At 48.4% G+C, this 12424-nt stretch overlaps 1 protein-coding gene across 1 annotated transcript in view; it reads left to right on the top strand.

The window, feature by feature from the left end:
- Positions 1 to 12058, top strand: part of SYNJ2 (synaptojanin 2) — a 98220-nt gene extending 86162 nt beyond the window's left edge. The window contains 7 exon segments of the mRNA XM_026505137.4: positions 85 to 258; positions 1975 to 2109; positions 3741 to 3853; positions 4925 to 5033; positions 6834 to 6985; positions 8426 to 8644; positions 8646 to 12058. Coding sequence (XP_026360922.3) covers positions 85 to 258; positions 1975 to 2109; positions 3741 to 3853; positions 4925 to 5033; positions 6834 to 6985; positions 8426 to 8644; positions 8646 to 9149 — 1406 coding nt within the window. The 3' untranslated portion in view covers positions 9150 to 12058.
- The last annotated feature ends 366 nt before the right edge of the window (positions 12059 to 12424 follow it).

The following is a 12424-nucleotide window of genomic DNA, read 5'->3' as shown; positions in this document are numbered from 1 at the left end:
CCGCAGGCATCCTGACGCCGAGCAACAAGCCGGGATGGTGAAACAGACCCACTGATGAAAGGCTGTGCCGTTTCCTTCCCCAAGGGGATATTCTCGAAGATGACGAAGACTATTTGGTGGATGAGCTAAGTCAGCCTGTGGTCTCAGACGGCGAGATGGGCGGGGACAGCCTCTCCGAAGCCCCCAGTTCCACAGCAGCGGGGCCTGCCAGCAAGTCACCTGCGCTCACTAAAAAGAAGCAGCACCCGACCTACAAAGGTAGTTTGGCCCTTGCTTTTCTAAAGAGCCTCTGGCATCGAATCCGCCCGCTCTCTCAGCACCAGGGCATTGCTTGAGGCCACCAGTTAAGTGCTCACAGCCCGCGCTGGGCTAAAACAACAAGTCCTAGCAAGTGGGTGCAAACCGGGCTCTGGGCCCGTATCCACCACACTGATTTCCTCTAGTGCTTTTTATTTATTTATTTATTTATTTATTTTTCACCACGGGTCCCGCTATAGCACGCCAGATCCGTGGTAATTCCTGTTTCCTCTGGAAACAGTCCTGAACTGGCGTTACGTTTGTAATTCTGTTATCCGTCTCCACAGTGTCTGTTTCAATCCCCTAAGAGACGTAATTATTTTTTTATTAAAATATAATCGACGTGCGACGTTATATTGATTTCAGGTGTACAACTTAGTGAACCAGTAATTCTGTACGTTACCCGGTGTGTGGTTACCATCTGTCACCATGTAATGTTGGAAAGCAGTAGTATTGACTATTCCCTACGCTATACTTTTCATCCCTGTGACTGACTGATTCTATAGCTGGAAGTTGGTATCTCTTAATCCCCTTCACCTATTCCCCCCTCACCTACCCCCCAGTGACCAGGTCCACCAGGTCTCTGTATGAGTGTGTTTCTGGGTTTGGGGGTTTTTTGGCTGTTGTTTGTTTTGCTTTTTAGATTCCACGTGTAAGTGAAATCATACTTGTCTTTCTATGTCTGATGTTTTTCATTTAGCACACCTCTGGGTCCATCCAGTATCTATGTCCTGAGCGCTGGTGTCTGGTTACATTCCTAGAACATGTTATTACACAGTAATATGATCCATTAGCGTCATCCTGTCGTTCGAGACTTAAACAAAGAGGGACTGAAAGGCCTGCAGATTAAACTGCAAAGCCCTAGGTTACAGGGCGTAGTGGCCTTTTTGAATAAGTTTTAAAACCTGCTGGCCTTTCATGGGCTGGAAAGTAGGGTCGTTCGTGCCCCAGGCGCAGACTGCTACAGCCACAAGCAGCTTCCAGCTGCTGCTCGCGATGCCTCCCCGGTTGGAGGAAAGCTCTGTCCGGTGCGTTCGGGAGCTTACCGTGAGCTGCGGCTGAGAATACAGAACAGCTGAAAGCAAATTGAGATGCTTCCCAGGGAAGATAATTTGCTGGGAGAGGTGCAGACACCCCCAAGCCCCTTTGTGCCACGGTCCCAAGGGTGGTTGTAGCCTGGCTGCGTTGAGCCATCCGGAGCTCTTAAACGTATAGTTGCTGAGCCCCGTCCTGGAGATGTGGGTTTGGCAGGGGTGGGCTGGGACCTTGGAAATCTGGTCTTCCATGGAGCTCCCCAGATGCCTGAGGTGCATGGCTGGGTTTGGCAGGCAGAGAATAGTCTCAGCTTCCGAAACAGCCATCCTATGTTAGAGTGAGGGATTCAGACTGAGGGGCTCCAGTCTTCGCCTGTCTCCTCTACTCTGTGTGAGTCTCCTTCATTATTTCAGGACGAGACACCCCTACACTTGGAAAACTTTCCATGTCTCTCATGTCCGGACAAGAAGCCTTGTCCACAGTTCATCTCCTGTTCCAAGCAGGCATTGGGTGCCCCCCCCCCGCCCTCCCATGCCAGCAGAGAGGGGGACCCTGTGCTGCAGGGGGCCCTCCTGCACAGTCAGTTCGGTGCAGAGCTGAGTCTGAGCCCCCCCCTCACGCGCGTCCTGCCGTGTCCTCCAGATGATGCTGGGCTGGCGGCGCTCACGCAGGAGCTGGAAGCAGTTGGAGATTTCCGGCGCCGCTCTCCAAGCCGGTCTCTGTCGGTGCCCACTAGGCCTCGGCCGCCTCACCCACCGCAGAGACCCCCCCCTCCAAGTAAGACTTCCTTGCTTTCGGCTTGCCACCGTGCCTGCTGGGAATAACCACCTATTTCCTGCTACTTAACACCGGCCTCTGAGTCGCTGCAGCCTCGCCCGGGGCCCGGCGCCTTACCCTCCTCACGCTCCTTTTTGTGTTGATCCCAGAGATCGTTGTGTTTCTCACACCAACTACGTGATGCTTTTACACAACTGTTGGCCTTCCCGTAGCTGTGGTTTGCCTTAAGGGGCTTCCTGTGGGAGACAGTAGAGAATGGAAAATTGAGGGGGCCTCCAAGCAAAGACCTTCTAGCACCTTCCTCCCCAGCCCCGCAGAAGTGGCCTTCTGTCCGTGTCTGCTGCCCCCCTGCCTGTTTCCCAGGGCTCCAGTAAGCCCCGATACCCGACACTCCAGGCGTCCTGGCTTCTGCGGGCCCGTGCCTGCTGCCCCTGGTGTCGGCCGCCTGAGGATGGGCCCTTCCCGGCTCGGCTCCGAGGACAGTGTTCTTCTTCCTGTCTCCTCCAGAGCAGTCCTTGCGCCCTCAAGCTTCCCTTAACGACCTGAAAAGACATTTGTGATGTGCTTTTGAGCACTTTCTGTTTTAGCTCTACTGTTTATTTCTCCCCCCGCCCCCCAACCCCAAAAGAGTGACAGTCGGACAGAGATTCTCCCGCAGGCTTTACTTTCCCTTTGGGCTCATCTTGGCTTACGTCACAATAGTAATCGATGGCGAGCTGGGAGCACTTTTTAAGCATATTCTTTCCTTTTCTGAGTTAACACTCAGAGAATAAAATAAATAAAAAGTAAAATTTATATCGTACTGTGGAAACTTACAAAAATAGATAAATATAAAAAATAAAATTTTAAAATACACTTGATTGTCTACAAGTAACAATTGTTAACCACAAGATTTCTAGCCTTTTTCTAGTTATATGCATCTGTATCTACACATGGTTTTTTATTTTTTATAAAACTGGTATCCGTTCTGTTTGGTCATTTGTCTTTCATCTTATGTCTGTGTCTTCAAATTTTTTTTTTTTTAAGATTTATTTATTTTTACAGAGAGAGCAAGCGCTTGCCAGTGTGGGGGGAGGGGCAGAGGGAGACAGAGAGAGGGTCCCAGGCAGACTCCGTACTGAGCGCAGAGCCCAACGTGGGGCTCGATCTCACAACCCTGAGATCACAGCCTGAGCTGAAACCAGGAGTCGAGCACTCACCCAACTGGGCCACCTAGACACAGTTCTAAATATGATTTCTTAATGACTGTAAGTGTAACTTAATATCATTTATTCCCTGCTTTGGGATTTTTTATATTTTGCCCACAAACCATTTTTAAAATGGGGTCCTAATAACAGTAGTGTATTTTAAGCCATTCAAAAATACAGGCTTTTATATCAGAGTTTTGAACCCCCCCCCCACCAGGATGTTAGAGTAAAATTTGCATTCAAATAATACTTCTCTAGAGAATAGGCACAAACTATCTGGGAATCAAAAGAGAAATTTAATATCGACCCTGTGGATGCCCACCTGCCCGCACGGGCTGAGACCCGAACTGCGTCTGGGGTTGGCCTGGCGCTCGGCTGGCTGGGAATTGGCCTCAAAGCAGCCGGTGACATCACTGAGACTGACTCTGCCCTTGGTTTCCGCAGCGGGTTTAATGGTGAAAAAGTCGGCGTCGGACGTGTCCATCTCCTCTGGCACCCATGGACAGTACTCGATTCTGCAGACGGCGAGACTTCTGCCGGGAGCACCTCAGCAGGCAGTGAGTTCTGTGTTCGGCTCAAAGCAAAACGGGCCAGCATCCCAACCCAAGGGACTGCCCCGTGGTTCATCTTCAGCCCCCAAGCCCTTATGGGATTGCCTCTTCTCAGTGAACACGTAAACCTGCCAGCTCGTTCCTATAGCCAGAGCTTAGGAGCAGGTCTGTTACAGGGTTTCTGCGTGGTTGTACAGAGGCTTAGAGAGAAAATCATATTGGATGGCAAATCTGCCATGTCCCTGTGGGGTGGAACTGTTAGCTTCCAGACTCCCCTGCTTCTCTGCTCTCCGAGGCTTCCCTTTGACCTTGGTGTGTAGAGCAGCGCTCGGTAGGAGGCCAAACAGGGAAAATTCCCATCAGTTGTCTTGAGAGAAGAGGCTCAGAAGAAGAGTAAGAGGGCCTAAATAGCACAGTAGGAGAACACTAGTAATAACCACAGTCGGGGAGGATTGTAGAGACGGGAAGTTCCGGAGGATGACAGTGAGCTGCTCAGGAAGACAGGAGGTGGCGGTCAGTGGAATGGAGGGGAGGGAGGTGAAGCCGGGGTGCTAGGTGGAGGCGAGCTGTCCTGGGAGGCTGGACCAGATGTCACGCGTGACAGCAGGAGGGAATGACTAGGTCTCAGTGGCTGACAGTAGTGAAGGCAGGTCATCAGTGGCAGCCCAGAGGTTTGGGTGAAGAGGGAGAAAAAGCACTTTCGAGAAAAGAGTGGAAGGTGTTTCAGTAACTCTGCTGAGCTGTGGGAAAAGTGGCTTCTGATGATGCTTTCTCGCTTTCAGCTGGTTAATGAGATAGATAGTGGTTTACCCACATTGCAAAGACCGGAAACCGCCCAGTTTAGGAGAGGAGGCTTGTCAGCTCTGAGTTATTGCATTCCTCTTCTTGGTATGACAGTACTTCTGCGAGGAGGAGGCTTGAAGGATTTGGTCTCGACTGGAGTTTGTGTTTAACTCCGGTCTGATGGAGCCCCGTGCCCCTCACCCCTGCAAACTGATCAGTAGGCAGTGAGTGCACCAGGCGAGCCTGTTTACCTGCCTCTGTTAATATGCTTTTCTTCTTGTTTCTGTCCTGAAGCCCAAAGCCAGGACGGGGATAAGTAAACCCTACAATGTCAAGCAGATCAAAACTACCAACGCTCAGGAGGCAGAAGCAGCCATCCGGTGTCTCCTGGAAGCCAGCGGAGGTGAGTGTTCTGCTGGGGCTCTCCTTCTGGTCTTTTCTATGCATCTTCCTACTAAAAGGGGCCTAGAAGAGAAAGTAACTTTTTTTTTTTTTTTCTGGAGGCAGTAAGAAATTGAAAGCACCCTTTAGCGACATTTTATAAAATTCCACTACAAATAATTATTGTCCATTTAAAATTGTATATTTAAAATTCAGTAAGAATATAGAAGTAACCCCAGGATTATTAAGAAGCACTTTAAGGTAGAGACTGAAAGAAACAAAAATGAATTTTAGAAAAGGATAACATTCCAGGCACTAACATCTTCTGCCGGCTCCATAAAAAGAGAATTTGAGACCCATCCCTATTTCAGGCACAAAACCTTTTAAAGTCACCAGCAAGTATAGATTCTTTACTGTCAGGCAGGGACCTCTTCCCCGCTGTACTGCCTGTTAATTTTTTGGTGCTGTTATTTCATTCAACCCATGTTAATTGTATTAATCATACTCACATTCAAGATTGCTGGTACTAATATTTTTGAGGGTTTTGTTTTTTGGTTTTGCTTTTGTACAAATATCCCTTTTGGAGAGGAGAGATCCTGCCCTCTGAAGAGCCAGTCACAGCTGTCTATTTGCTTTTAGACAGGATGGGTAACTTATTTGGAATCCCAAGTAACACTGAAGGAGGGCATGAAGGAAGAGGTCAAGAAACACTGTTGTAGGATAACACTATCATGAGTGGTTTCTTTTTTTTATTAAGAAATAATAACACAGTTGTATGGATGTAACCACCCACGTGACCACCAACTGATGAGTAGATACAATGTAGTGTAACCATATAGCGGAATATTATTCAGCCATAAAGAAGAATGTATTCATATATATGCTTTATCATGGGTGAATCTTGACCATATTATGCTGAGTAAAAGCAGCTAAATACAAAAGGTTATATATTGTATGATTCCATTATGTATGTATGTATGTATTATTTATTCAAGAGCATCAGTGGGGTGGGGAGAGGGAGAGAGAGAATCTTAAGCAGGCTCCATGCCCAGTGAGGACGACGACTCAGGGCTTGATCTCGACCCTGAGATCATGACCTGAGCCAAAATCAAGAGTTGGATGCTTAACCGACTGAGCCACTCAGGCACCCCTGTATGATTCCATTTATACAAAGTGTCCAGAATTGGCAAATCTATACAGAGAGAAAGTAACTAGTAGTTTCCAGGGGTCGGGGGAGGAGGGAATGGAGGGGTGACTGCTAATGGGGACAGGGTTCCTTTTTGTGGTGATGAGGATATTCTGGAATCAGATAGTGGTGATGGTTTGTACAACTCAGGGAATATACTAAAAAACCCTGAATTGTATCTTTAAAAGGGTGAATTCACGGCATGTGAATTATATCTCAATAAAGCTACTTTTTAAAAATATTCAGTGAATGTAGAGGTTAGGAGAGGTTTGAGGTCTGAAATCTACCCAGGATCCCAGCCTAACATTTTCTTGGTCATGAGCCCTGCTGAGATTTCGAGACGGTTCAGATTACCTCCCCAGAGAAATGCACACAGACCTGAAACTTTGCACGTAATGTCTGGGCCTCACTGATCCCCCACGAAGACCATCCCTGTCGAGAAGGCGACCATGAGAAGCTGGGGGCTAAACCTAGCTGGTAGGTCCTGACAGCCCTCGAAGATCTTGTTTTTAGAAAAAATGAAATACTTTGCCTTAGCAAATTACTCTTAGGATTGCGGACTGCCTAAATATTAAATCATGCAGTGAACAGCCATGTCCTGTCCACTTCAGCTGTCCGTACCCCTGTGTGTTTCAGGCGCCCCAGGAGACGCCCTAAATGCCACAGCTCTGAGGGACCCAGGGCCTTCCAAACCAGAGCCCACAGCAGGGGTGGCCCCACTCCTGCCCCGGCGGCCTGCGCCCAGAGTCCCTGCCATCAAGAAGCCAGCCTTGCGGAGGACAGGAAAGGTAAGAAGCTCTCGCAAAGCCTCTTACTTCCGAGATGCTCCAGGGTCTGGGGAGAGGAGGCCTAGACACGGCCCCGTCCGTGAGGACACTGCTTGGCCTTCGCTTCCTCCTTCACATCCCTGCCGTGTCCTTGGCTCTTGCTGAGCAGAAAAACCAGGCGTCTCTCACAGCGATGGAACAGCTTGGAGGTGTCAGGCCTCCTCAATGTTCTATTGGAGCCCCCAAATGGAGCCACTGGGGGTGCTTTTTCCCCATTTGTATGTATCCGTGTCATGTGCATGTGGTTGCACGTGTATAGATTTTTACTCGCCGGTTGGTGGATTCGCAGTGTGGACGCGCTCTGCGCGGCCTCTGACACCGGGGCCCGGACACCTTCTCTTGCCACTTTTCTTGCAGATTGTGTTTTGCTCTCGCTCTCAAGCTTCTCAGCCTTGCTTGCTGCTTCAAAGACATGAGTTTGTCAGGACAGTGGCAGCCCAAAGACTGGCACCTCTAGAGACATCTGGATCTTCCGTTTGATCTCGGTGTTCTAGTAACAGGACCCTCGGTAATCGGCCGGCTGGCCTCTTCCGGAGTGACTGCTGCTTTTCTGTCTGTACGACGTGTGCGATGTGGCTTTGCCGCTTGCTCTGTGTTCTCGGCAGTGATCTGCCCCACGTTTGCACATCGCCCTGCCTCCTTACAAAGCAGACCTCTTTCCTCCTCCTTTTCCCTCTGTCTGCTCTGTCTTTTCTTTTCAAAGAAATGGGCAGAATGGGTCACTTTCCCGGGATCGCCGTGCAGGAGTCACAGTGAAAGGCTGGTGGAGAAGGATTGTTGCTGCGGTGTGTTTTCTAAAGAATCAGAGGAAATGCGGACATGCTGGTGCTTTACCATATGAACGGCTCCTTGGGTACAAAAGCTCCTTCTGCACCGCGCAGTTGTTCTGTGATAGCTTTGAGTCAGAAGCGAGGAAGCGACGTTCCTACGTGAAATTTGCCATCTACCGTATGTAATTATCAAAGACTGAAGGAGCAGGCCGATCCATTAGCCTTCAGTTGGCTCACGGCCCTCCCATAAGTTCCGTCCGCCTCGCGCGGTGCACGCGGAATTGTCAAAGCTGTGGCCTCAGAGAAGGTAGTTTCAGAGGTTCGCTTTTCATGAAGGAAAAGCATCACCCCATTTCCTAAGGTAACAAAGAATATTCACCGCGTGGCTCTGGTTTTCAACTTCCCACTCCTAAGGGGTCGGTCCTGCTGCTACTTGGTACATGTGTGTCCCTCCTGTGCTCTCTCGTACCTGGTCACACGTCCCCATCCCAGGCATTCTCAAATCTCGAATTTGCTAGAATGTCCGCTTAGCGCCATCTCTGCTCCCCTGCTGAACCTGTCTGGGTGCTGACTCCGCGCCCCCAGGGCTGGCTTCTGACTGACTGACACTCTTTGTCCTGCCTTTCCTCAGCCGGAGTCACCGGAAGACCAGTTTGGGCAACAGACGGTCCATTTTACAATCGGGCCCCCAGAGACGAGCCTTGAAACCCCTCCTCTAGCCTCCGTCCCTCCTGTCCCCAAACCGAGGACGCTTCAGCCTGGGAAGGGCGCCGAGAGGAAGCCGAGCGGGGGGCAGCTGGCACCAGACGCCGCCCCTCCCGTGGCCGCCCCTCCCGTGGCCGCCCCGCCGCCCCCCGCTGGACGTCCCGCCTCCCGTGCCCCTGGCCCCCCCGCGGAGGAAGAAGTCGGCCCCCGCCGCCTTCCACCTGCAGCTGCTGCAGAGCCCCGACAGCCCGCTCCTCTGCGCCCTCACGTGCAGCGGCGACCGTCCCCCCGCACAGCCCCCCGACGGGGGCGCTCGCCTTCCGCAGCCCGCGAGCCCCGAACCCGATGGCCCCAAGGAGCCCAAGCCCGAGGCGGCCTCCCCTCTCGGTGATTCTCAGGATCCCTTCTGGAGCCTTCTCCACCACCCCAGCGTGCTGAAGAGTACGTGGCTTTCCAAGAGCTCCGACCCGCTGGACTCGGGGACGAGGGGCCTGGAAAGAGCACACGCAGCCCCGCCGCCAGCCTCTGCCTCGGCTGCCCGGGAGCCGCTCCCGGAGCCCGGGCGGGAGGCCCTCGATCACTGGGTGACCGTCAGTGACAAGGACAAGAGGACGGTGCTGCAGGTGTTTGACCCGCTGGCGAAAACATGAGTGGGAAGCTTGGACAGCAGCTGTCCTGCAGAAAGGGTGCCTTCTTCCCGCAGGTCTCTTCCCAGGAAAAGCCCCGAGCCTGGGCCTCAGCCCCCCAGTGCCCACCCCCCGCCCGCCTACTTTGACCCCCCACCCCCACAAAGAGACCTCTGTTTAAAGGCACACTGAAAAAACATTTGTACTTACTGTCACTCTTGGGTAGTTTCCAGAAATCGTGTCTCTTGTTCAATCAGATGGTTATTCAGCCACCAAGATGGGTTTTCGATCCGACTGGTGCATTTTCGTGTCCTCTCGGGTAGGAGAAAGCTCCGGTTGGATCTGATGTGTGGATTTGAGGAAAGGGAGTCTCACTGATAATGTCCAAGACGTTCTCTCTGGTTGGATTTTACGTGGTTTTTTTATTTTATGTGTCTGTGGTGTTTTGAAAATGTTGTTTGTATTTTACAGATTTGGGGTAACTTTCTGGTGATCCCCCTGAAGGTTGAGGTATCAACTGCAAGGTGGCTGGGACCATTAAGAGCTGTAGCTGGCCTGCTGACACTGGGTTAAAAAAAAATCAGAGTTGAAAGCGGCAAATAGATCAACCAAATGACTAGAGGACGCGTTCCCGTGAGCCCTTGTATTTAAGTACATGTATAGGAACCTTGATTATGTGGGGGACAGTGTCGACACTGTTGGGGTTCGGACTCCTACACTATTAGCTTAACCGGAGCTTAAGCTGGCTGAAGACTCCCGCCTAGACCGTGTCTTAGCCGCTACGTGCCCCGTAACGCGCTGCAGTCTTGAGCCCTGGTGTGCCAGTTAAACCAGTTTATACACTGGTTTTTTTCCTATTAAAGGTTTTTTTCCTCTTAAAGGAAGCCTCATGGCTTCTTTCTCCCCTTACATTCCATACCGAGGAAAAGCACAAACCTTGCACACTCATGCTGGCACGTAACATTGGTCCCCTCAGTACGTTAGGAAGAATATTTCATTTCGCCTGGGCTGCCTGGCTGTGGCTTCAGGAAGGAAAGTACCACCTGTCCCTGTATATAAGAGACCCCAGGGCAGCATTTTTGGGTTTGCTTATTTATCTGTTTATTAGGTTTATTTTTTTTTTGTCTATACATTTGCACCACCACTTCTTGCCTAGTTAGTCCTTTAGAAAGACATCCCCAGACTATTTTACATTTTAAGAATAGTGTTGTAAGGCCTAGAATCCGTTGGGAGCAGATGCCGTATTTTTGCTAACAAGAAATTCACTAGTGAAATCTTAGTATACCACATACTGTATTTAGGAGTTTTTAATGTCCTAGAATCATACAGCAGTGGCTCGGTATTATCCCTGATGGGACCGGAGAGTTGGTTAGGATGGCACTAATCATCCTGCTGGGGCGGCGGGGAGTGGGTACCACTCTTTTCGCGCCTCTGGGATTCCGAATAATTGCTCATTGCCACTATCAAGGTACCTGCAGATTATTAAAATCTGACACTCAGCACAAAAACAAAGCTGCAACCTTTATCACATTTCATTTGAAAACTGATAAAGGAAAAAGGTCTTAGTGACCCACAGGGATAAACAGATAATATATGTAGTCGACCAGTCTTAAAAAGAGGCTGTTTGTGGCCTTAGCTCATTAGGACACTTCCTGTAACGTGTAAGTACTTTATAGCCCGTTTACCACTCTGACAAACACGAGTAAACAACATAATTCTTGAAGAGTTAGGGGGAGGAAAACACAAGATGGGTAAATGGCTTGGAGAAGTTAAGTAATTTGCCAGAATTCACATTGCTACTAAGAGTACAATTGGGAATGGAATCAAAGATTTCCTCATTTAAATGTTCTCTCCTCTGTCACCTCTTTTTCCCACCAAAAGGTGAATTCGAAAGCCGATAAATGCAACACAGCGGTTGCTTGCAAAGCTGGAAATAGGCCCAACTTTCAGGTTTCTTCTTTGTTCTAGATTTGAGTAGCCAATAAATGGGACAGAGAACAGAATTTTAATGAAGAAAGGTGCTCATCACACAAGTGGCTCTTAAGGATCTGACATTAAGTATTAACACAGAATTGCGTTGACCTCGGGAGACAGGTCACAAGAAAAATTCTAAAGTGGTTTAACATAAAGAATCGAGCAAATATTTGATCAGGGGTGTTCAAATTTCGTGAACAACATAGACTGGATTTTGAGGTGATCACATGTAAGGTTCACGCACCAACGTTCTCTTAAAAAAGAGTTGGAATTGCCTTAGTTTTTAGGTCAGTGCTTTAAGAGGTGGTGGGTTTCCTAGGTTAGCAGCAGAGTTGGCTAAATATTCTGGACAATGAGCCACCGCCAGCCTGGGGATTTCTTTGTGGGTTTTTCATTTTTGGTTTTTCTCTGCCCCCGCACAGGCCTTGCAGGGTCTTTCATTACCGCTCTGTAAGACAGAACAGTTCACCGCGGAGAATTTGAGGCATAGAACTTTACGATTCAACATTGTCTCTGTGACCCCAATTATATTCCCTTTTCCAACCTAATCTTCTCTGACTTCTTGCCTATTTTTAAAATACGTTCCAGTAAATGACTGAAATTAGGACATCTGCTCGAGCAATTCCTGTGAAAGTTATATAAGTTGTTGAATTTCAAGATAGAATTCTCGGGATATATGGAAGTACAAGCAAAGTAATGCATTAAAACGTTTGCTTTATAATAAAATAATTTTATCAGAAAGCTGCAAAAATTATTTATTGGGTGACTAGTAATTAAAACCCTGTAATGTTTATTTGAAGTGATAATTTGGACTGCAATTGTAAAAAATGCCTATTAAATATTTTGTCTTTTTTTTTTTTTTTGATTTGTTTCTTTTTGGATATGAAAGAATGTTGGGATATCTTCTTTGTCTTGCCTTCTATTCTGGACGAAATGTGATTACTAATTATTCCTCTGAATTTGGGTTTTGGTTCTTTTTTATAAATGGTGTGAGGTAGGGGGGCCAACATCATCTTGCCAAGGGATATAGTATCCCATTCATTAAATAACAAACGTTGGTCTTGCTTCGTTTAATTCGGTTTCTCGAGAGGTTGTTCAATTTTATTGGCACTTTCAAATAACATTGGGATTTATATAGCCTTTCTATTTTATTTTTTTCTGTTGATTTTTAAAACATTTTTCATTAACTTCAATTTACATCTTTTTTCTTTTTAATTTTGTTCTTAATTTCGTCTTAATTCCTTAATTAAAGGTAGCAGTAGATTCCATTTAGACTTTCTCACTTAATAGTAAAGATATTTAAAGTTATATATTTCCCCCTGATT

The sequence above is a fragment of the Ursus arctos genome, unplaced genomic scaffold (assembly GCF_023065955.2).
Source record: "Ursus arctos isolate Adak ecotype North America unplaced genomic scaffold, UrsArc2.0 scaffold_13, whole genome shotgun sequence".
Taxonomy (NCBI): Eukaryota; Metazoa; Chordata; class Mammalia; order Carnivora; family Ursidae; genus Ursus; species Ursus arctos.
The sequence above is the reverse complement of the archived record's forward strand: the minus strand, read 5'-3'. Positions and strand labels throughout refer to the sequence as shown.